At 43.2% G+C, this 21,796-nt stretch overlaps 3 protein-coding genes across 6 annotated transcripts in view; 2 read left to right on the top strand and 1 right to left on the bottom strand.

Annotated features, from left to right (window-relative positions):
* HEATR4 (HEAT repeat containing 4) overlaps positions 1–7,325 on the bottom strand; it is a 51,257-nt gene extending 43,932 nt beyond the window's left edge. Inside the window, exons 1-5 of one of the 4 annotated variants that reach the window (XM_081021851.1) lie at positions 7,224–7,319; positions 6,329–6,410; positions 3,985–5,059; positions 1,696–1,883; positions 16–153 (exon numbers count right to left, since the gene is read on the bottom strand). In XM_081021851.1, the coding sequence (XP_080877977.1) occupies positions 16–153; positions 1,696–1,883; positions 3,985–4,934 (1,276 nt within the window). In that variant the 5' untranslated portion in view covers positions 4,935–5,059; positions 6,329–6,410; positions 7,224–7,319. Of the gene's footprint in view, positions 1–15; positions 154–1,695; positions 1,884–3,984; positions 5,060–6,328; positions 6,411–7,223 lie in introns of all 4 variants that reach the window. The other 3 variants (XM_081021853.1, XM_081021854.1, XM_081021852.1) reach the window with 3 other exon arrangements.
* A 228-nt stretch (positions 7,326–7,553) lies between these two features.
* Positions 7,554–11,948, top strand: LOC308470342 (acyl-coenzyme A thioesterase 1-like). Its single transcript, XM_080993500.1, has 3 exons — positions 7,554–8,968; positions 10,470–10,672; positions 11,250–11,948. Exons 1-3 carry the CDS (start codon positions 8,161–8,163, stop codon positions 11,853–11,855), a joined length of 1,617 nt encoding a protein of 538 aa, XP_080849626.1. The 5' UTR covers positions 7,554–8,160; the 3' UTR covers positions 11,856–11,948.
* Positions 11,949–13,329: 1,381 nt separating this feature from the next.
* Positions 13,330–21,796, top strand: part of DNAL1 (dynein axonemal light chain 1) — a 31,694-nt gene continuing 23,227 nt past the window's right edge. Inside the window, exons 1-3 of the mRNA XM_080997279.1 lie at positions 13,330–14,001; positions 18,505–18,707; positions 19,240–19,692. Coding sequence (XP_080853405.1) covers positions 13,425–14,001; positions 18,505–18,707; positions 19,240–19,692 — 1,233 coding nt within the window. The 5' untranslated portion in view covers positions 13,330–13,424. The remainder of the gene's footprint in view (positions 14,002–18,504; positions 18,708–19,239; positions 19,693–21,796) is intronic.

The raw sequence follows: 21,796 nt of genomic DNA, 5'->3' as shown, positions 1-21,796 counted from the left end.
GTAATCGCCTCTTACCTGTCTTTTTTGGTGGCATGAAGCTCCAGACCTCTGGAGGCCTTGGGTAGCATTGCTGGAGCTGTTTATAATATTCATAATGATTATCCATAACAATAAGATCCTTCTTGGTCTTTTGATGGACAATTTTGGCTGACCCTAAATACACACAGAAGACAAAAGAAACCACAACTAGATAGGGATGATCCAGTTCCTGTTGCCCAGAACTTTATGGTGGCATATGAAAGGCAGTGTGGTGTAGGGGTTACAGTAAGAATAGTCAATGTCATGCCCTCCAGACGTTGAGGACTGCAACTCCCATCATCCTTGACCACTGGCTATGCTGGCTGGACCTTATGGTAAAAGTTGTTGCTGTTTAGTTGTTTAGCCGTATCCGACTCTTCGTGACCCCATGGACCAGAGCACGCCAGGCACTCCTGTATTCCACTGCCTTCCGCAGTTTGGTCAGACTCATGTTTGTAGCTTCGAGAACACTGTCCAACCATCTCGTCCTCTGTCGTCCCCTTCTCCTTGTGCCCTCCATCTTTCCCAACATCAGGGTCTTTTCAAGGGAGTCTTCTCATGAGGTGGCCAAAGTATTGGAGCCTCAGCTTCACGATCTGTCCTTCCAGTGAGCACTCAGGGCTGATTTCCTTAAGAATGGATAGGTTTGATCTTCTTGCAGTCCATGGGACTCTCAAGAGTCTCCTCCAGCACCATAATTCAAAAGCATCAATTCTTCAGCGATCAGCCTTCTTTATAGTCCAGCTCTCACTTCCATACATCACTACTGGGAAAACCATGGCTTTAACTATACGGACCTTTGTTGGCAAGGTGATGGGAAAAGTAGTCCACAACATTTGGAGTGCATCACATTGTACCTCTAGAATAGACTTGGGGGAGTCCTGGGGAGTTCAAATCACAGCACAGACACAAAGCTTACTGGGAGGCCATACTCTGATCATTATAATTCAGCCTTCCCAAGGTTGCTGAGGTAGATGAGAATAAAACTGAAATAACGCACAAAACAGGTAAAGGTAAAGGGACCCCTGACCATTAGGTCCAGTCATGACCGACTCTGGGGTTGCGGCACTCATGTCGCTTTATTGGCCAAGGGAGCCGGCGTACAGCTTCCGGGTCATGTGGCCAGCATGACCAAGCCGCTTCTGGCGAACCAGAGCAGTGCACGGAAACGCCGTTTACCTTCCCGCCGGAGTGGTACCTATTTATCTACCTGCACTTTGAAGTGCTTTTGAACTGCTAGGTTGGCAGGAGCAGGGACCGAGCAACGGGAGCTCACCCTGTCGCGGGGATTCGAACTGACCTTCTGATCGGCAAGTCCTAGGCTCTGTGGTTTAACCCACAGCGCCACCCGCATCCCTTCTCTTTTTAAAGGGACCCCTGACCATTAGAACGCACAAAATAAGTGCATACAAATAGTTCTCTCCTAATTTTCCTGGACTCAGCTACGTATAATATTTAAAAATGTGACAGGGAACAACTTAGGATGGGATGGCAGAAAAATGACAGGATATGCACAGGCTACCAAGCATCACCAGAAATGTATTGAGCTGTGATTGTATGAATCCCACAGTTGATCCAATGCAGTTGATCTTTGTGCAAGTAATCTTGGATCCAAATAATGCTTGGATCGTTCATATCTATACAATGCTAAGCAAAAGGAATTATAGTTCTACCTACCAAAATAGAGCTCTTGTTCAAACACATTCTGGGTAGTGTATGAGTACTTTCCAACTCGGGCACTCAGCCGTTCTCGAAGTTTAGTACGTGCCAGATGTCTGAGATCCTTCTTTGCTATATCATCCGCAGTTTTGTTTATATCAACTGAATCTTCCACACCACGCCCTCTCATGTGGAAAGATGGCCCCCTGCGAAATGAGAAGCATACTTCCAGCTGAGAGCACTGTACAATTTGCAATTCACTCAGAACAAGAACACAGGTCATCACACACATATGGAAGCCTACCAGGTAGGGTTGTCAATTCTTGAAGTAAAGAATTTGGGTACCTGGGAAGGGCCCTTGGGCAAAGCCCAGAGGGGGACCACGCTGCCATTGAGGGTTGCAGTGTCAAGCAGTGCTTTTTTTCTGGGGGGACGCAGGGGTAAGCATACCGCTCAACATTTTGTGAATCTAAGTTTGGCCTCACTGAGGGGCAGTATTTCAATATGAGTAGGAAAATGAGACTACCCCTAAACATTTTTTTTTAGAAAAAAAAGCACTGGTCTCAGGCAAGTTTGGGGACAGAATTCAGTGTGACCTGACAGAAAACAGAGTTCTGCCCCCCAACATGCCCAGTGCCAAGTATATGTAAAAGCTGCAAAGAATCCATCTTTAAAAAAGGGGGGGGGGAATCTAGAGTGATGGTGGAGAAACAGCCTAGCCTCTTGCTTTTTTGGCACTTGCCCTAAAAACCAAAAATTATTTTTCTGTTTGGTTGCTTGGTTGCTTGGTTAGCATCCCTGAAGCCCCAGCCTCAGTGAATCACATGCCTTTGCTGTCTGCCAGGGTTTGCAGAAACACCACTCAATACAGGCTCATTTGGCTTGGGGAGCCACAAGTTGTATAGACCCAATATATACAAAAATAACTGCTGTTGCCAAGTTGCTTAAAGCATTTTATGTACATGATCTCAGCAACCTCAGCTTACACCAGCAGCATTGTTGATAATACTACATTTCTTATTTTTTCCCCAGGGAGGGTTACAGCATAGCAAATGTAGTATATGCTTCATTTAGAAATTACTGCCCCTTTTATCTGACACTCTTCCTCCTTCAGAGTATAATTCCTGTAAGATCTTTTGCAAATAGGACAGAGTTTACTGAATTGTGACCTACTTTACTCTACCTTTGTTTATTAAAAGGAGAACCTGAGGCCAGCAGGTGAACACATTCTTAATCCAACAGGCTTTTGGGAACTGGTTGTTTTAATGAAAGGGCTGGTGCTGTGCTGTATTTATTGATAGTTTTGATTCTATTAATGTTTAATTGTTTCTATGTTTTTGGCTGATCTTATTTTATCTGTAAGCTGCCTTGAGCCCGTCAGGGGAAAAGGTGGGGTACAAATATATACAATAGTTTTCTAGTGTTATCCTGGCCATTTATTTGTTTCTTTTCTATTCCAGGTCATCCTTTTAATGCAGGGGTTCCTCAGCCTTTTGGGAATCCTGAGAAAGTGTTGTGGTACCACAAAACACCAATTTCGCAGAAGAAAAACTAGTAATGTTCAGTACCTCCACCCAAAACAAGCAACACATTCCCCTCAACTAAAATACCCTCCCACAAAAAACACAGTAAAACAAGCAAGCAACGCCCACGCCCCAAAAACAGGCACCTTCCCCAACCAAGAAGGCAACCATCAATTAAAAAATGCATAAAAACATTATGAGGCCTTGGTGGACGCTAAGTAGGTTTCTGAGAGCACCATGGTGGTTTTGAACAAAACAGACTGTGCTCAAATAACTGATTCTGTGTTCCCTTTGAAAAAATTGATACAGGGTAATGAAGTCTTCTTCAAGCTCCAAAGATCTCAGAAAGCTGCTCCATAGTAACTCAGAGCAGGGCAACAAATATTTGCAATATCTAGTAGCAACTGAAGGCATTTTTGTTCTGACCAGCTTTCCCAGCTGGATGAGTAACTTTCTGCCATATGTGTCCATTTTGCGTTTTTAAAAACTCATCTGTTAATTTTTAGGCTGCTTTGTAACTGTTTTTATCATATATTGTGTAATTTTACTTAGCTAATTACCCATAGAATGGCCCTCATGGGGGTGTCACAGAAACCCATATTTTGTCCCATCATCCTTCAAATGAGGATTGGAAAGTGAGGGGAAAGAGCAGCTTTTATAGCAAAAATGTATAGGGCTAAACCTAAGATCACAATCCCATTAGGCATGTTTCTAAATAATGAGTTTAGCATCTAAATGTAACACACCTTGATGCTCCAGTAAAACAGGTATTTATTTGTCTTACCTATAATAATAAGCAGAGAGAGGTGTCTCCGGTTTCTTCTCTTCATCTATTTGAATTTGAATCTGACCTTTCACTACTGTATCCTCAGCCTGAATCTGATCCAGTAATTCCACATCGCTTTCATCAGGAAGCACGTACCTGATGCTTTCCCAGTTATATTTTTGCTTCTTGAAACCTGGTGGCTTACCCTGAACCCAGCCTCCCCAGGTGGGCTGATTATTCACAATGAATTGAGCTGTAGCCTTGTTTAACTTCACCAACATTGTTCCTTCCCACCTCAGGTCCCCAGGATCTGGCTCATGGACTGTGGTGCCCTGGGGTCTTGCTTTTGACCTCTTGATTGTCAAGTCTCCTAACATCTCATGAGGTTCTGTCAGGAACGCCTGTGTGTAAAGAGGTTCACAAGAAGGAGGAGGGGGAGGAGGTGGAATAGGTACCAGGAGACTTGGCTCTGAAAGTGTGCTTTCTACCTTGGCTTTCCAGATAAGCTCTTCCATGCAGACAGGAACATCAGCGGTGGTTTCTTTGGAAGGAGGCGTGTCTGGCTTCATTTCCAGGGACTGTAATTTCTTCAAAGGTTTGAGCCTACTTGGTCGCCTTTGCTTCTTGACAACAACATTTTCACTTTCTTTTCTCTGAATGACACTGGAAAAATCATACAATCCCCTGGGGTCATAGTCCTTAAAGGACTGAAGCATTGCCCCTCTGTGGTAAACAGCTTCTTTAGAAAAATATAGGTTCTTGGCTGCATTCTGGAGGCATTGTTTCCGGTATTCTGCATAGTGCTCTTCAGCATGACGAACATCTCTCTGGTACATGAAAGGCATTTTTGCCCTCATTGCAGACAGCATTGCCTTGCGAGATGGCAAGCTGTGTCTGTCAACTCTGGCCTTCAGACTAGACTCAAGGGGGAAGGGATTTTTGCTCTTGAAAAAAGTTGGTATTTCCATCCTTTCAAGACTGGTGAGGCTCCTCACTAGTGGCTAACTTTTCATAAATCTTTAGAAGTTAGACTTAACGGCTGTGTAAAGAAACAGATATCCCACTGTTTTCTGAGGGGACACTCAAGCTTTTCCTAAACCACAGAGAGAAAATAAATAATCCTAACAGATTGTAAAAGACCATTCTTTTAAGATTCAAGCCAGGCTTCCTCAACCTCGGCCCTCCAGATGTTTTTGGCCTACAACTCCCATGATCCCTAGCTAGCAGGACCAGTGGTCAGGGATGATGGGAACTGTAGTCTCAAAACATCTGGAGGGTCGAGGTTGAGGAAGCCTGATTCAAGCAAACACCCAACACCACAATTCTTCCCCAAACAGGCTATCACTGCAGAATGCTGGTATCGTTGAATCTCCATGATGACCTATTTACCTTTGATGGTGGATGCAGTGTGATGTGGAAGGAGGAGGAGATGCTATCATGCATGATTTATTTTATATCTTACCCTTCCTACCAAAGAAACCCAGGGCATCAAACAACAATAAAAAACCTATTTTAACACAATTCTAATACAGATGCAAACTGGGAAAGATCTCATCTGAAAAGGCTTGTTCAAGACGGACAAAATGAAGCCCATCTGCTGTTCTCTACTTCTGGCTCTTTATAAGCAGAAAGAGAGTAGTGGGAAATTATCATTCACTATGTTAGCATATTGCTTCACCAGTCTAGAGAGCCAGTGTGGTGTAGTGGTTAAGAGCGGTAGACTTGTAATCTGGGGAACCGGGTTCACGTCTCTGCTCCTCCACATGCAGCTGCTGGGTGACCTTGGGCCAGTCACACTTCTTTGAAGTCTCTCAGCCCCACTCACCTCACAGAGTGTTTGTTGTGGGGGAGGAAGGGAAAAGAGACTCCTTCAGGTAGTGATAAAGCGGGATATCAAATCCAAACTCTTCTCTTCTTCTTCTAGTGTCACCTCTTTGTCACTAAGGCATGCTCCAGAATGGGTTAAAACTCATGTCATGTCGGCACTTGGGATCCTAGGAGTACTGCTTCAATAGCCTATTACTCTACAGTACAACCTACAAATTACCCTATCTGTGTTTAAACCATTGCTCTGCTGAAGCTGCTGGAGCTACAGCAGCATTAGCTTTAAAAAAAAGTCCTAGTCCAAGTAAATGTCATTAGGATGCTGCTGTGAATCTCTGATCTTAAACTAAGCATAACTTGCCCTGGCACACAAACAAAAAATATTTTTCACTGTGCTGACAATAGTTATCCCTTTCTGCATCAAGAGGTAAGATTTCTATCCTATTATTGTGCACTTGACATTGTCAGTTCTTGTCCACAAATATTGCTTTTCCTTCAGTACCCTAATCCAATCCTAAGTGCTATTAACATTTCTTACTTGCAAATGTTATTGCTGTCAGCTTTGCACCCTGCAGGACTTGTTTCTGCCTGGAATACATGAGCTGGAATAATTTAAGGATCTATGGTTCAAAGAAAACTTGCTCATGATGAGTTATTAGGAATTTTTAACTACATTAAATATTAATTTTATTGATTAAAATTATGCATTTATCCTAGTTTATAACCCTGTTCTTTCCTCTTTTAGTGCTCACTCCCTCTCATAACACTTATGCCACAATGAGGCTGCAAGCTATACCTGAGAAGAAACCCCACTAGCCTTAATGGGGCTTACTTCTTAATCATACAGCCAGTCTGTAAATCTTTAAGGTGCCCCAAAATGTTTTTGCTGTCTTCTCTTAAAGTAACATCCATGTTTCAGAACATACCACATTTACGTGAGTCTAATGTGCCATCGAATCTAATGCGCACCTCAATTTTCAAAACCTTGAAACCAAAAAATGTATTTGCTGGCCAATGTAAATGTGCCATCGAATCTAATGCACACCCTTAATTTTCACATTGTAATTTGGCCAGAAAAGGTGAGTGTTAAACTTGAGAAAATACAGTAATATTTATACAATATGCTACGTTAATTCCTGCTACTGTATGGAAATGTTTTCAACAATCATTTTTTTAAATGTTGTGATTACAATAATTAGGAACTTAGGTCTCTACATTAAATTACTACAAGCCACTGTGGGCAGTCACCTTCTTTGTTCTCTGCAATCTTTTGTTAAGTTTAAGTTGGAAAATATACATTGCAATATTGTACAAGAATCTCTGTTTTTATGTGAACCACTCCCAACTTCAGCCAATTTCATATCCCTGCTTCTTTGGATTCCAGGGTATTTCTTTTTCTTGTTCTTTATGAAGACTGAAAAGTTTGTACTAACCTTTCAGAATGGCTTTCACAGATCTGCTCTTGTAGGAGCAGGAGCACATCGCAAATTCATGCACATTAGAAATCAGATTCTTGTCTCTTCAGACCTCCCTTCTACTTGTGTACAGTTGTTGCCAGGCTACAAATGATGTACTCACATTCTGTCAATTTTGATTTGTTGATTTTAAATAGAGCTGCCAAGCTAAGTCCCCTTTGGCTGTTTGGTATTAAACCTGCTGTTTCACAAGTTGTTGTTGGTTTTTTTAAACATGGAGAGAAACAAAGCTAGTGAAGTAACATTTATTGAACTACCTTAGAGTGCACAAGTTTTCAGCATTCAAGTTAGTCGAAGATCTCCAGAATGCTTCAGGTTGGGTGCATCAAACTGACATTTATTATACATTACATGAAATAAATAAATACAGAAGGCAAACTTTTGCTCACTGGCATTTGTCCTGGGAATATGTCCGTCTGGCTGTTTACAACATGAATTTCCTGTAACGTGAATGTTAACATTTGGAGCTCCCTACTCTTTATTTTTTTATTTTTCTCACGAGTTACTGCAGCACTCTGGTTGTGGGGAGCGAGGGGCCATTTTGCTTTTCCTCCGAAACCAGTACAGTATTTTGTTAATTTTCAACATATAATATGGCAATCAACAGGAAAGCAAACGAGAGACAAAGAGAGAGATAAGTCTTACACCTGCACCTCAGGGATAAACAACTTTTTCTAAATTTTAGGATATCCATTCAGATTCAGGATCAGGATCTAAATCTGGTAAACCCCACCATGGGCGTAGCCAAGGGAGGCACAGGGTGCAAGCTGCCACCCCCCACCAAGTAAATAAATAAATAGAAATACTTAACTAACTTGGTTCTGGCCCCCTGACATCGACCCTGCCTCACCCGCAATATAAATCCTGGCTACGCCCATGAACCCCACTGAATTAAATGAAGGAGTTAGAGGACACGGTGGATTCGGACTACACGGTGACCATTTGGCAGAAGGGGGAAAGGCCTTGTGCGAAGGGCAGCCTCCTCCCTCCGCCCCAAACGAATTTCCTTTCCAAACAATTGTTGTGTAATTTGAAACCACGAGACGTGGCGCCGCCGCTTGATTTGCTTGAGGCTGACAGCTCGTTCCGCTGCCCCGCTGCCATGGCCTCATTTGTGCGCCTGCTCTGGGGACGCGGCCTGGGACTCCGCCTGCGTCCCAGACCCTGCTGCGCCTTTCGCCGCCCCGGCAGCTGCCCAAGCCGAGCCGCTCAGAGCGCCGCCTCCACTAGCGCTTCCCTCATGGACGCCCGCATCGACTTCTCCCCCGCCGGCCGGAGCCTCTTCGACGAGCCGCTGGGCATCTCGGTGTCGGGGCTGCGGCCCCAGCAAGAGGTCACGCTCCGGGCGTCGCTGCAGGACGAGGTCGGGGAGCTCTTCGAGTCGCTCGCGCTCTACCGGGCGGACGGCAGCGGGCAGCTGGACCTGAGCCGCTCGCCGGCGCTGGAGGGCGGCAGCTTCTCCGGCCTGGAGCCGATGGGGCTGCTGTGGGCGCTGAAGCCGCGCACGCCCTTCAGGCGGCTGGTGAAGCGCGACGTGCAGCGCCCCTTCAGCCTGGAGCTGGAGGTGCTCGAGGGACACGGAGAGGGCCTCGCGGGAGGCGTCCTCGCCAAGGGCTCCCACGAGAGGGGCTTCCTCCGCGCCGGCGTCCGGAGGATCCCCGTGCGGGACGGGCGGGTCCGCGCCACCCTCTTCCTGCCCCCGGGTGAGTGGCCCCGCGCTTGGCCTTCTTAAGGCCTTCTTTTTTTTTTTTTAATAAAATTTTTTATTAAAGTTTTGAACAACAAAGAGAGAGAGAAAAAAAAACATACACAATACATATAGCAAAAACACACACACACACAAAGCAAAATTCAACAATAAAAGAATAAAAAACATAACAATTAAAAAAACAATATCTCTTTTCCATTTCCATTTTTTAGTTACTTATTTTCTGGACTTCCTCATACCTCCCCCTTTTGTATTCCAATCCAAATTGTTTGTCCAGCAGTTTCTTTTCCACTTTTTTAATCCCAATCTTTAGCTTTAATAAAATATTAAATTATATAACTTCAACTTCTTTAAACCAGATCTTTAGTCTTAATATTGTATAACGTTGAGATTTTTCCTCTTAATGTCAAATTTCCATTTCATTAAACATCTTTAATCCTAATTTTTAATCTTAGTCTATCATTGACTTTAACCTGTACAGCTGGAAACCGCTTATTTTCAGTCCAACATCACTCTAACATTCTTTAATTTTGCAATGTTTCTGAAGATAGTCTTTAAATTTCTTCCAATCTTCCTCCATCGACTCTTCTCCCTGGTCACGGATTCTACCAGTCATTTCCGCCAATTCCATATAGTCCATAAGTTTCATCTGCCATTCCTCCAGCGTGGGAAGTTCTTGTGTCTGGCCTTCTTAAGGCCTTCTAGACGCTCCTGCGCTTCGTGTCGTTGACACGCAACGCCAGAGTGGAGGAGCTGCAGCTCCCCCACGTGTTGTTGCATTTCAAAGAGCTCGTTAGTCCCAGGCAGCGGAGCTTAGTTTCAGAGAGATCATGGGAGTGGTTGTGGTGAACGACTTCTGGAAGGGCACACACATCCCTAGCTTGGATTTCTCCATCCTGTAGTAAACTGGTTCCTCTTCTTCCTGCTCAGAAAGGGAGAAAGATACGGCACCCAGCAAGCAAACAAAAAAACCCACAATTAAGGAAGAGCTGCAGAAGTTTGTTGGCAACAAAACAAGTCTGGTGGCACCTTAAAAGACTTCACAAATACAGTGAGGCGGAAGTTGTCCCGGCCGGGGCCACGCTAAAAGGTGTAAAGAGAGAGAATTGATTATTTGCCCTACTGTGTCTAATGATGGTGCTGAGCTAGCCCTGTACCTTGCCTATTCCTTTGTATTTCGTAGCAAGCCTTGCTCACTGGAAACGTGGGTTTGTTTCAACAACAACTCCTCACTGGCACCTCAGACTCCAAACTCTCTCATTCTCTGCTTTTGATCTGCTAATATGAACAGGTTTGAAAAGTGTATTATGAAGGATCCAGCCATTAAAGTGGGTCATCGACAAGGGTCTTTTCAACCCAAGTGGTCAGAGTTAAATTATCTCCAAGGTCCCTTCCAAAACTAAAATTATGTGATTCCATGCTAGGCTTTCTTTTCAATAAGGTGAATTCTAAAGAAGTCTAAAAAAGATAATGCAACTTCGTTCTGTCTTTTATAGGTGATGGTCCCTTTCCTGGAATCATTGATATTTCAGGAACAGGAGGAGGACTTCAGGAATACCGAGCCTGTCTGTTGGCCAATTATGGCTTTGTAACATTAGCATTGGCCTATTATGCTTATGAAGATCTTCCCAGAAATATGAAGGAATTTCATCTGGAGTATTTTGAAGAAGCTCTGAACTATATGCTGAAACATCCAAAGGTAGGGCCATATGTGGACAGCCTTCACAAAAATAGCAAGCTTCTGAGGGTGCTACATTTGAAACTGGAAAGTCTTGTGTGTAGAACCACACCATACATTTGAAGCACATCTAAGGCTCCGGAACAGATCCCGTTCACATCCCAAGGTACCACTGTATATGCAGAAGTATATATTCCATAGTATTCTTATTCTGAGAGCTGTTGAATTGCTGATTTGAGAGTATTGTCTGAGCTGAACTCTGATCATCACATGCTTACTTGTATTGCACTAATATTTTAAATTCATTATTTGTGCCAAGCTCCTGGAATAAAAAAACACTGAAAGGTTAAAGTCCACAGCAACAGTTTTCTCCATTTTTGACTGCAAAGATTAACCAAAGCAGGCAAGCCTTGGGCAGTCACTGTGATAAATTGTTCAGAAATGTGAAATGGTTCTCAGCTCAGCTTTTTTTCTTTTGCCAAACTAAGGGTGAGCAGCATGAGCTTTTGCCCACAGCTTAGTCATGTGGGGGGGGAGGGGCACATACTGTATGTATCTTGTTTTCGTTTCACCTCTTTCTTTCTTTCTTTCTCTTTAGGTTAAAGGTCCAGGAGTTGGACTGCTGGGACACTCAAAAGGTGGTGACCTGTGTATCTCTATGGCCTCTTTCTTAAAGGGTGTCACTGTTACAGCCACTATTAATAGCTCTGTGGCCAATATAGCTGTGCCACTGCACTACAAGGACATCACCATTCCACCTCTTGGTTTCAGTGTAGAGCGGCTCAAATTAGACAAGTCTGGTGTTGCTGACATTTTGGATGTCCTGAACAACCCACTTGAGGGCCCCGATCGCCAAAGTTTTATTCCACTGGAGAAGGCTGAAGGACGTTTCCTCTTCATCGTAGGCCAAGATGACCACAACTTTAAGAGCGAGTTCTTTGCTGTGGAAGCCTCCAAGCGGCTACAGGCTCATGGAAAAGAAAAACCTGAGATAATTTGCTATCCTGGAGCAGGACATTATATTGAGCCTCCATATTTTCCTATGTGCGCAGCTTCAATGCATCTCTTGGTGGGCAGACCAGTGATCTGGGGAGGGGAGCCGAGGGCTCATGCCGCAGCACAGGTGGATGCATGGGGTCAGATTCAAACCTTCTTCCGCAAACACCTCGATGGAAAACAAGGTGAAGAAAACAGCAAGCTGTGAGAATGTTGCTTGGAAGAGGTGTTTTATCAGATAATGGGTGTGTGGCCGATTGTTTTTTGTTATATATAACAATAAATCTGTTTGATATAACAATTCTGCAGACAGGGGACTCATTATGTTGATAGAGTGCTTTCTCAAACATGAGAAAGCTTTTGTATAAGGGACATCTAAGAATTCCCAGCTACAAAAATAAACTACAAATGGTGTACATTATACAAATCTCTGGTGCAACCACATTTGGAATATTGTGTAGACTTCTGGTCACCTCACCTCATAAAGCAAATGGTAGAGTTGGGAAAGGGCAGCCAAAATGATCAAAGGGATGGAGAAACTCCATTAGGTTACAACATTTGGCTCTTTCTAGTTTAGAGAAGAAAGTGAGTAAGAGGTGAAAGTGGGTAGAGTAGAGTTTTTCTCCTCTCATAATACAAGAACTTGGGGCTATCCAATAAAGCTGAACCTTGAAAGATTTAGGACAAACAGAAGAAAGCACTTCACACAGCACATAGTGAAAGTATGGACTTTGCTCCCACAAGAGGCAGTGATGGCTGCCAACTTGTGATGGCTTTGAAGAGGATTAGACAGCTTCATGGAGGATAAGGCAACAAACCCCAATGGTTAAGTCCTTCATTCACAGTCAGAGGCAGCATTCATTCTTCTGAATGCCAGTTGCTGGAAACTGCAGCAGGAGAGAGAGCTCACATCCTGCTTACCGACTTCCCACAGGCATCTGGTTGGCCACTGTAAGAATAGGACACTGGACTAGATGGGTCACTGCCTTGATCCAGCAGGTGTATTTTTATATTATTATGTTCTCCGTGAAGTAGAAGAAAACAAAAATCTCCAGCAAGTCTATAATTAATTCTACCTTTGAGCCTTTGTTAGGATATAAGTTTAAAGTTTGCAGCAGGAAATATTACAAAGTTGGAATTTCACGTGAGGCCACATGCTGTGTTTACTGGGCTAACCCGAGTCCGGTAAAACTCATTGAAAACCCAACCTGTGGCTGCTGTACCTCAGATTACCATTACGAATCTTAGTGAAGGAGAGGTGCTGCTTTCCTGTCAGGTTCCCCCGCTCCTTTGAAACTCATTTCCTGTTAGTGATTGCAAGTGGTAGGAGCAGGGGTGCCAACTTGGAAAAAATATTTGCGGGGGGGAGGGGGCAAGCAAGCACTGCCTTGCATAATCGAACACACGACGCGGGCATGCACACTGTTTGAATGGCAAGCAACTTGGGGGGGGCAGACCCCTCAAATATTTTAGGGGGGTACTGCAGACCCCTCGCCCCCAGCAGTTGGCTCCTATGGGTCGGAGGCCTTCTCTCGCGCGTTCAGCTGCTCGCGAGTCAAGTGTCTGTACTTTGGCAGCGCCGGACGCGCCAGCGACTTACAACCGCTCATTATGAAGAGTGCGGTCCGGGATCGATTGATGCTGCCTTTTGTGCTCCCACGTGGACTTCCAGGCAGAGCAGAAGTTGCAGATTGTGTCTCCTTCCCTCTGCTCCGCAATCCGTTCGAGCAGCGCGCAGACAGCAATAGCAAACGGATCGGATTAGCAACAGCCCATCATGTGGCGACGGGTCACAGCCAAAGCTTGGGACGTCTACCTGGAGCACTTGGGGGGTATGAGCCGCCCCTTCGGGAGGACCTCCCTCAAAAGCTGCGGCAGAATAGGGGTAGCGACAGTCTCGGTTGACCCCGCTGCAGGCTTGGCAGATCAGCCCGCGATGGTTGCGGTTTGGGGACTGCCGCCTCTGCAGGAAGTGACCCTAAGGGCGCTGGCGGTGAACGAGGAGGGCATCCTCTTTGATTCCTGTGCCCATTACCAGGCGGATGAGCAAGGGCAGGTAGATCTGTCCAAAGACCGCTCCAAGGGAGGAGACTACACGGGCTTGGAGCCCATGGGGCTGTTTTGGAGCCTCTCGCCTGCTGCAATGGAGAACCCCTACCAAAGGCTGGAGCCCAGAAAAGTGAAGGGTCCCATGAAACTGGAGATGTCAGTGCACCAGGGTTACAGCCAGCCCGGTGCTATCCCTGGACAGGTGCTTGCCAAAACGAACGTGGAAAGGCGGTTCATTCTTCCCGAAGTGAGAAGGATCAGAGTGAAGGACGGTGCGGTGAGAGGGAGCTTGTTCCTTCCCCCAGGTGAGTTGGGTAGACTTGGCAGTGGGACGGGGCTCAGGCTGCTTATTTGTCCTGAGGGAACCTAGTTAACTCAAAAGTTGACAGTCACCTTGCTTTTGCAGTCCCAGACAGGCAGCAAAACAGGGTAACGCTCAGATCCTTAGTGGGCAGCTATGCAAGGCTGGTGGGCTGTGTTCAGCTTGGTAGGGCACAAATAGGACAGGCCTTCAGTAGAGATGATAATATCCAAATGATAATATTCCAAAACAATAAGGGTTGCAACTAGCACACTTTCCCCAAAGAGTAGCCATCACTCATTTACCAGCAAGTAATTTCAGAAACAAATACCATATTTTTCGCTCTATAACACGCACCAGACCATAACACGCACATAGTTTTTAGAGGAGGAAAACAAGAAAAAAAATATTCTAAACGAAATAGTGGATATATGATTTTTGTGGTTCATGCTGTGGCCACAGACATGTGATCTGACAGTGAGTTTGGATTAGCCCAATGCAAAAATCCTGAGGATCCATGTGGATCCATGCTTTGTAACCACGGAGGAGGGAAGGAAGGGGAACCATGGATCCTCTGCTCACGACTGCAGCCGATCCCCCCCGCCACCCGCAGGCATTCGCTCCATAACACGCACAGACATTTCCCCTTACTTTCTAGGAGGAAAAAAGTGAGTGTTATGGTGCAAAAAATACGGTACTTAACAAGCCAGATTTAAACTTTGGCAATAATCATAGTGTATCTGCACTGAATTCAGCCAGAGCCACCAGTCCACAAATATGAATACTGTACATGTTTGCCATATGGGAAGATTTAGTTATAAGACGCATGAGTCTATACATTGGTTTTTAAACAAATGCAAAAACAATAACCTTTTAACACTTGCTCAGCATTACCTCTAATGGTATTTGTTCTATCCATTGACTTTACACATAAGCTTACACATTCAGTGTTCAAATATATTACTTAATGTAACCTCTCCACTGAGACAATAGAGTGGTTGGTATAACAAGTTATTGATTTTGGTCATTAACATAGAAAGGGGTCCACATTTCTTGGAAGCTGCCTCTTTTTGTTATGCCTTTACTTGCTCTCCTGCGTCCAGTGAGATGCTCAAATATTGCTGTATCCCAAATATTTCCCCCCATATATTCAGGGGTCTTTCAGACTGGTTTGTCTGTTGTTGAGCTATCACTAATTATGCTGCAGTCAGTAAGAAGGCTACTAATTCTCTGTGTTGCAGGGTGAAGCCCAAGTCTATGTCTAAAGATAGTAGGGCTAAGGCAGGATTTGGAGAAAGGTTGGCTTTTAACTGTGGATATAATGGAGAAGAATTTTTTCCTTCCCTCCTTGTCTGATTGTTCCTCCAGTTTCATAGATAAATCTTCAGTCGTTGTTTGTAAGAGTTGCATCTCAGACTGATTGGTTACAGCAAGATTGTGCGCATCGTTTGCTGTTTTAGAAATATCTGACAGTTGTTTAGATAGCATCTCTAATTTCTGCTCAGAAAGAACTAGGGCTGCTCCCCTGTCCAAGATTGGTGTCTACCTTCTTTTATTAATGTACTCATCTGAGTCTCTGTCCTCTCCCACTGTGGCAGATACTTTCCCGCCTTTTGGTGCCCTCATGTTGCCTTTGGTCATACCAGTGTCTGACGCCTCCTCTGAAGCCTCAGACAGGGTTCCTGCTATTTCTTCCTGAAGATCTAACCTCACAGATTTGCTTTTTGGTCCCTGTAGTCCCCGGATCATTACCTCGCTGGGGCTGTACAAAAGTTTGTGTTTAGATATTAGTAGGATCCACTCTGCTTAGATTTTGCCCTGGGGTGATGGAGACACAGAATTACTTCGCGGTTTAGCTTTCCAGCTAGCCACGCCTCCTGAATTTTACATTTAATAATAATAATAATACTAACATAATTTAATAATTGTTTACATTGCATGTACCTGGAGGAGTGACTGAGTGAGATGAAGGAGCTTGACTTCTTTAATTCATCTGCCTCAGTGATGTCCAAGATACCAGGTTGACTTGGCACCTCAGTGCTGCATGTTAGTTCAATAATTTAAAAAACCTGGCTTGATGGGGAATACTTACTACTTGCATTTATTTAGTATCAACAATGGGTTATGTCCAACTAAGTTTTCTTCATAGAGTAGACCCATTGAAATTAATGAATAACTTGGTTCCATTAATCTCAATATGTCTACTCTGAGTTGAGGTTAGTTGGACACAACTCAGTGGGCTTAAAACTTAAAACTTATATTCATTTTGTTTATTTATCCCTTCAATTACTGGGGATTTTATAAAATATAAAATAATTAAACAAGTTATATTTAACACAGTACATTATGTGAACCTACAAGACTGCCTTATACCACATCATATAATTGGCCCATCTAGTAGCTGTGTCAGCATTCATCAACTGTGGCCTTCCAAATGTTTTGGACTATAACTCCTAGCAGCTCCAGCTAACATAACCATGGTGGTTGGAGCTGATGGGAATTGTAGTCCATAACATCTGGAGGACACCATGGAAATGGCTGTTCTCCAAAGTCTCAAGCAGATGTCTTTCCCAGCACAGCTGCCTGAGATCCCTGAAGATGCTGAAGATTGAACCTTGAACACAGTGGTATAAGTAGCTGCTAGAGCTGAATGATCAAGCCCAGATGTGATGTTTTAATGTACCACTGGTGTACAAAAGGAGTTCTTAAATCCTATCATATGCCTGAGATTTCCCTTAACAACCTGATCCTATGCATGTAAGCTTCAGTGTGTTCAATAGAATTTACTCAGGTAAGTGTCAATGGGACGACGGCCTTAATATCCTTTCTACAGCTTGAGGACCACAGCACTGCCTTTCAGGGGAGCAACAGAGCTGTCCTGACGATTTAGAGGAAAATGCATGATTCTCTGTGTGAGGTACTTAGCATTCGTACCAAAACTGTAATATCCTTTGTTTGAAATCTTTGGGGGTCACTATGTGAATTAGGGTTATCAATGGCCTTGTAACTGAATGGAAAACCAAAGATGTGTAAGGTAATAAAGGGGAGAAATTGGAAATCAGGGGTGGGGTGAGGGAAAGTCTAGAAGGGATGAATAAGTAAGTAATTTGGATGTTAAATTGTTAAACTATTGAAAATAGAAAATTAAACATAAAAAAGAGAAGAGTCCAATATATACTGGCCTGAACAATACTGGTATGACTACAGTATAATGTCTCAATTTTGCTAAAATGAGTGCTGTAATAAAGAATACAAATTTTTAACTATCTACAGTGGTGCCCCGCAAGACGAATGCCTCACAAGACGGAAAACCCGCTAGACGAAAGGGTTTTCCGTTTTGGAGGTGCTTCGCAAAACGAATTTCCTATGTGCTTGCTTCGCAAGACGAAAATGTCTTGCGAGTTCCTGCAGGGTTTTTTCCCTTTCCCCCCCCCCCTTTTTCCCAAGCCGCTAAACCGCTTATCAGCTGATGGCTAAGCCGCTTATCAGCTGATCTTTAAGCCGCTTAACAGCTGATGCTAAGCCGCTTATCAGCTGATCTTTAAGCCGCTTAACAGCTGATGCTAAGCCGCTTATCAGCTGATCGTTAAGCCGCTTATCAGCTGATCTTTAAGCCGGCTAAGCCGCTAATACTGTAGCGCTAAGCCGCTAAACCTCTAATGGGCTTGCTTCGCAAGACGAAAAAACCGCAAGACGAAGAGACTCGCGGAACGGATTCTTTTCGTCTTGCGAGGCACCACTGTACTAACCTAGTGGTTGGTATTTGCAGTTTTTAAATACAGACAGGAGGCCACTGAATAAGGAAAGAAATACAACATAAAATAATACTATCATAGGATGAAAATATAATACTGTTATTAAAGAGATATGGTTATTTTAACACAGAGGTCAAAGAGTGGAAAACTTGCATCACACTGTCCCACCAAATTAAATGGGGCTTACTTCTGAGTATAAGGTAAAGGTAAAGGGACCCCTGACCATTAGGTCCAGTCGTGGCCGACTCTGGGGTTGCGGCGCTCATCTCGCTTTATTGGCCAAGGGAGCCGGCGTACAGCTTCCAGGTCATGTGGCCAGCATGACTAAGCTGCTTCTGGCGAGCCAGAGCAGCGCATGGAAACGCCGTTTACCTTCCCACCGGAGTGGTACCTATTTATCTACTTGCACTTTGGCATTCTTTCGAACTGCTAGGTTGGCAGGAGCAGGGACTGAGCAACGGGAGCTCACCCTGTCGCGGGGATTCGAACCGCCGACCTTCTGATCAGCAAGTCCTAGGCTCTGTGGTTTAACCCACAGCGCCACCCGCATCCCACTTCTGAGTATACATGTCTAGAATTGCACTGCAAGTCATTCAAAGCATTTTCTCTTCTTCTTTGCTGAAAATGTGGTATCAGTGTTTTGTTGTATTTTGATAATAATGTAGTTTTAATAGTGTCATTCTGGTTAGCATTTTATGAACGTTTCTTTCAATGTTCTGTGCCCTAACAACATTTCTCTCTGCTTTCATTAGGAAATGGCCCCTTTCCAGGAGTGATAGATATGTTTGGTGATGAAGGTGGGTTAATTGAATACCGATCCAGCCTTCTGGCTACTCATGGCTTTGCTGCTCTTTCCCTGCCATATTTTAATTTTGAGGATCTTCCCAAAACCATGGAGGATTTCCACCTTGAATACTTTGAAGAGGCAGCTAGGTTTCTACTGCGCCATCCAAAGGTGAGTATGGTAAGGATTGTTTACCTATACATACAGCTCCTTGCTCTCCTGCAGTTGAAAGAGTCTGTATGGACGACAGTTTTGAGAAAAAACGGCACTTCATCCCTTGAGGAAATACCAATGTTTGTTTTTAGATCTTGTACTTACTAGCTGAAGAAATCATGGGATCAGGTCAGATCAAATCATCTGCCTTTCTGGAAGAAGACTGGTTCTATTGGGATATGCTTTGGAGAAGGGATTTAAAAAACTTTGTGTAATTTTAAGAAATTAACAAATAGTTTTATTGTGAATATATTGTAAACCTAGTTTTCCATGCTAATAAAATAACATTTTTTTAATGGGTTAGACTATTTGAATTGATATTTTGGTATCAGCTTTTAGGTTTGATGTGTGTTGTTTTCACAGAATAAGTTAATAATTTGGCAGGTTTCTCTATATATCAGGGATGCTCCACAACACAGACTTCTAACATGTGTTCTTTCTTCTCTTCCCCTCTACAATTCTCACTCGTGCTGTTTCATTCATCCCGAAGGTTAAAGGGCCAGGAATTGGTGTTATTGGGACTGGCAAAGGAGCAGAATTGGCATCTTCAATGATGACTTTCTTGCCAGAAGTAGTGGCTGCCGTCTGCATTTCTGGTTGCAGCTCCATCACAGCCACTGCCCTCCATTATGGCAAACTTACATTGCCTGGGCTTTGCTTTAATATGAGCAGAGTCAGTATTTCAGAGAATGGTGTTTTCGACATTTACGAAGCCTTGGACGACCCAATGGACCCAGCTAATTCACGTAGTCGCATCCCCATAGAAAAAGCAGAAGGGCACTTCCTTTTTGTAGTCGGGGAAGAAGACCGCATTTGGAAGAGTTCTTTATATGCTGAGATAGCCACTGGGTGCCTGTGCCAACACGGGAAGGACAACTTTACACTCTTGAGTTACTCTGGAGCAGGCCATCAAATTAATCCAGTATTTACCCCAGTTTGTCTGGTAGCCTTAGACCGTGTTTTAGGGGTGCCTATTTTGGGTGGTGGAGAGAAGAGAGCTCATGCCCATGCCCAAGAACATTCTTGGGGGAAGATTTTGGAGTTTCTGCAGTTCCACTTGAGATGATCACTCAAATAGCTGCACACCGGCAACCGAAGTTGTGGGTAAATGTGCCAAAGGGCCTGAGGAGGAAGGAAAGACATGAAACGTGTTGTATGGACCTAGCTGGAGTAAATTATTATCCAAACTGATGACAAGTTAAGATTGGACTGATTCAGAGCGGAACATCCAAAAGTGTATATGATAAAATATGTTTGGGAAGAAGAACTCTAACGATAAAAACATGCAGGTATATGAGTTGGTTGAGGGTGTAAATATGAAGCTGTAAACCCTGGCCAGCTCTTAAAAGATCAAAGGCAGCAAACCATAATGAATTTAAAGGTAAACAAACAAACTTGTTCTTCAAAACCAGCAAAAAAAATCTGCCATTTTGAAATCAAATATCCAGAATATGACTACTTTCTGCTATCTTGAAATTTCTGGAATAAGTCTACCTTTAGCAAACACAGCCAATGTTACTACTTGAAGACAAAGCCAGGAGGTCTTTAAAACATATGGATATAAAAAGACTAGAGTCACACATAGCCTGACCTTCTAATTTTAAAACGAAAACCATACCTGGCCATAATTTTCTTGGATGTGGTGTGGTATTACTCTCTCCTTGATATGAAGCAAAATGAGACTAGCATAAAGTTATGCAAATGAGGATTGCAATGGGACTGTACACTCCTTGTCTTAAACACCACATTTTTCTACCTAATGGATTTGTCCATTAATGTTACTGCTTCATGAACCTCTTTAGTCAATAATGTTTTTATTTTTCTGATGTATTTTTATTTTTGTCCTACTCCATCCTGTGTTGTTTTTTTACATTACATTAAACTATCAGTGAAGTCAGAAGACAAATAATTAGAATCATAGAATCACAGAATTGTAGAGTTGGAAGGGATCCAACGGTCATCTAGTCAAAAGCTCCGCTGTGCAGGAATTACAGCTAATTAGTTTCCTATATTATTACAACAGGCAGAATTCTTTACACAAAGTACTGGAGATTGCCAACCATAACAAAAATCAAATGATGAGTCAGAAAATCATGGGCTTTAGCAATTATGGCTAAACTGACCTTTTTTAAAAAAAGGACAGAGACAAAATAAAGTTTTAGCAAAATGTGAGAAAATTGTTGATTATACTAAGAGATTGTTTAAAACCAATAAAGACCGATGGTTTTACAATGTATTTATATTTTGGGAAGTGAATTTTTGGAAAAAATATGTATGTCTGTTTTATTATAAGACTATTACTCAAATTTGGAAATGTGAAGTCAGTTTTCTTTCCTTTGATTTCTTTTTTGAGTAGGAATAGATCAACAATTTCCTTATATTAGTATTATAATTATCAGATTCATGTCTAGAGTTTTGTTGTGCACTTGGTTATGATTAATGTTACTCCTTGTGATGTCACAGATTTAATTATTTTCTTTGATATTATAAATGTACGGAATGGAAGTATTGTGTTAACAAAAGAAAAGTAACACTAAAATGTATGCTAAGTCATGCAAAAATTGTTTTACAACTATAAAAACATAAGCAAGTCACTTGAGACACTGTCTCATAAATGCAAATCATGGTAATTATAACAATAATAATAGTAACAACAGAGAGAGATCAGACAGCCATTCGTCTGACATATACACATAAATAATTTGTCTTGATCTTAGTCTGTTGTCTGTAGTTCATTGAGTTTAAAAATACATCGCCTGGGTATTTTTCTTTTATAAAGTATTATGTATTTAAATGTTGGATTTGTAAAATTACCATATGTAACATAACCCCTGCATAAATGGGGAATCGCCTGTATATGTACACACATATAGGGTTGTATTCAATTAAGTTCAGTAAGTAAACTCACTAAGTTGGGCATATCCACAACGGCATAGCTAGCTGCTCGGGTGCGAGCATGCGTCCTGCAGCTGGGGGTGGGGCGAGCTGCATGAAGCCTCTCCGATGCCTCCCCCTCAGCTATAGGGTGGCTGAGGAAGAGGCGGTGG

The sequence above is a fragment of the Podarcis pityusensis genome (assembly GCF_964106645.2).
Source record: "Podarcis pityusensis genome assembly, chromosome: 1".
Classification (NCBI taxonomy): Eukaryota; Metazoa; Chordata; class Lepidosauria; order Squamata; family Lacertidae; genus Podarcis; species Podarcis pityusensis.
The sequence above is the reverse complement of the archived record's forward strand: the minus strand, read 5'-3'. Positions and strand labels throughout refer to the sequence as shown.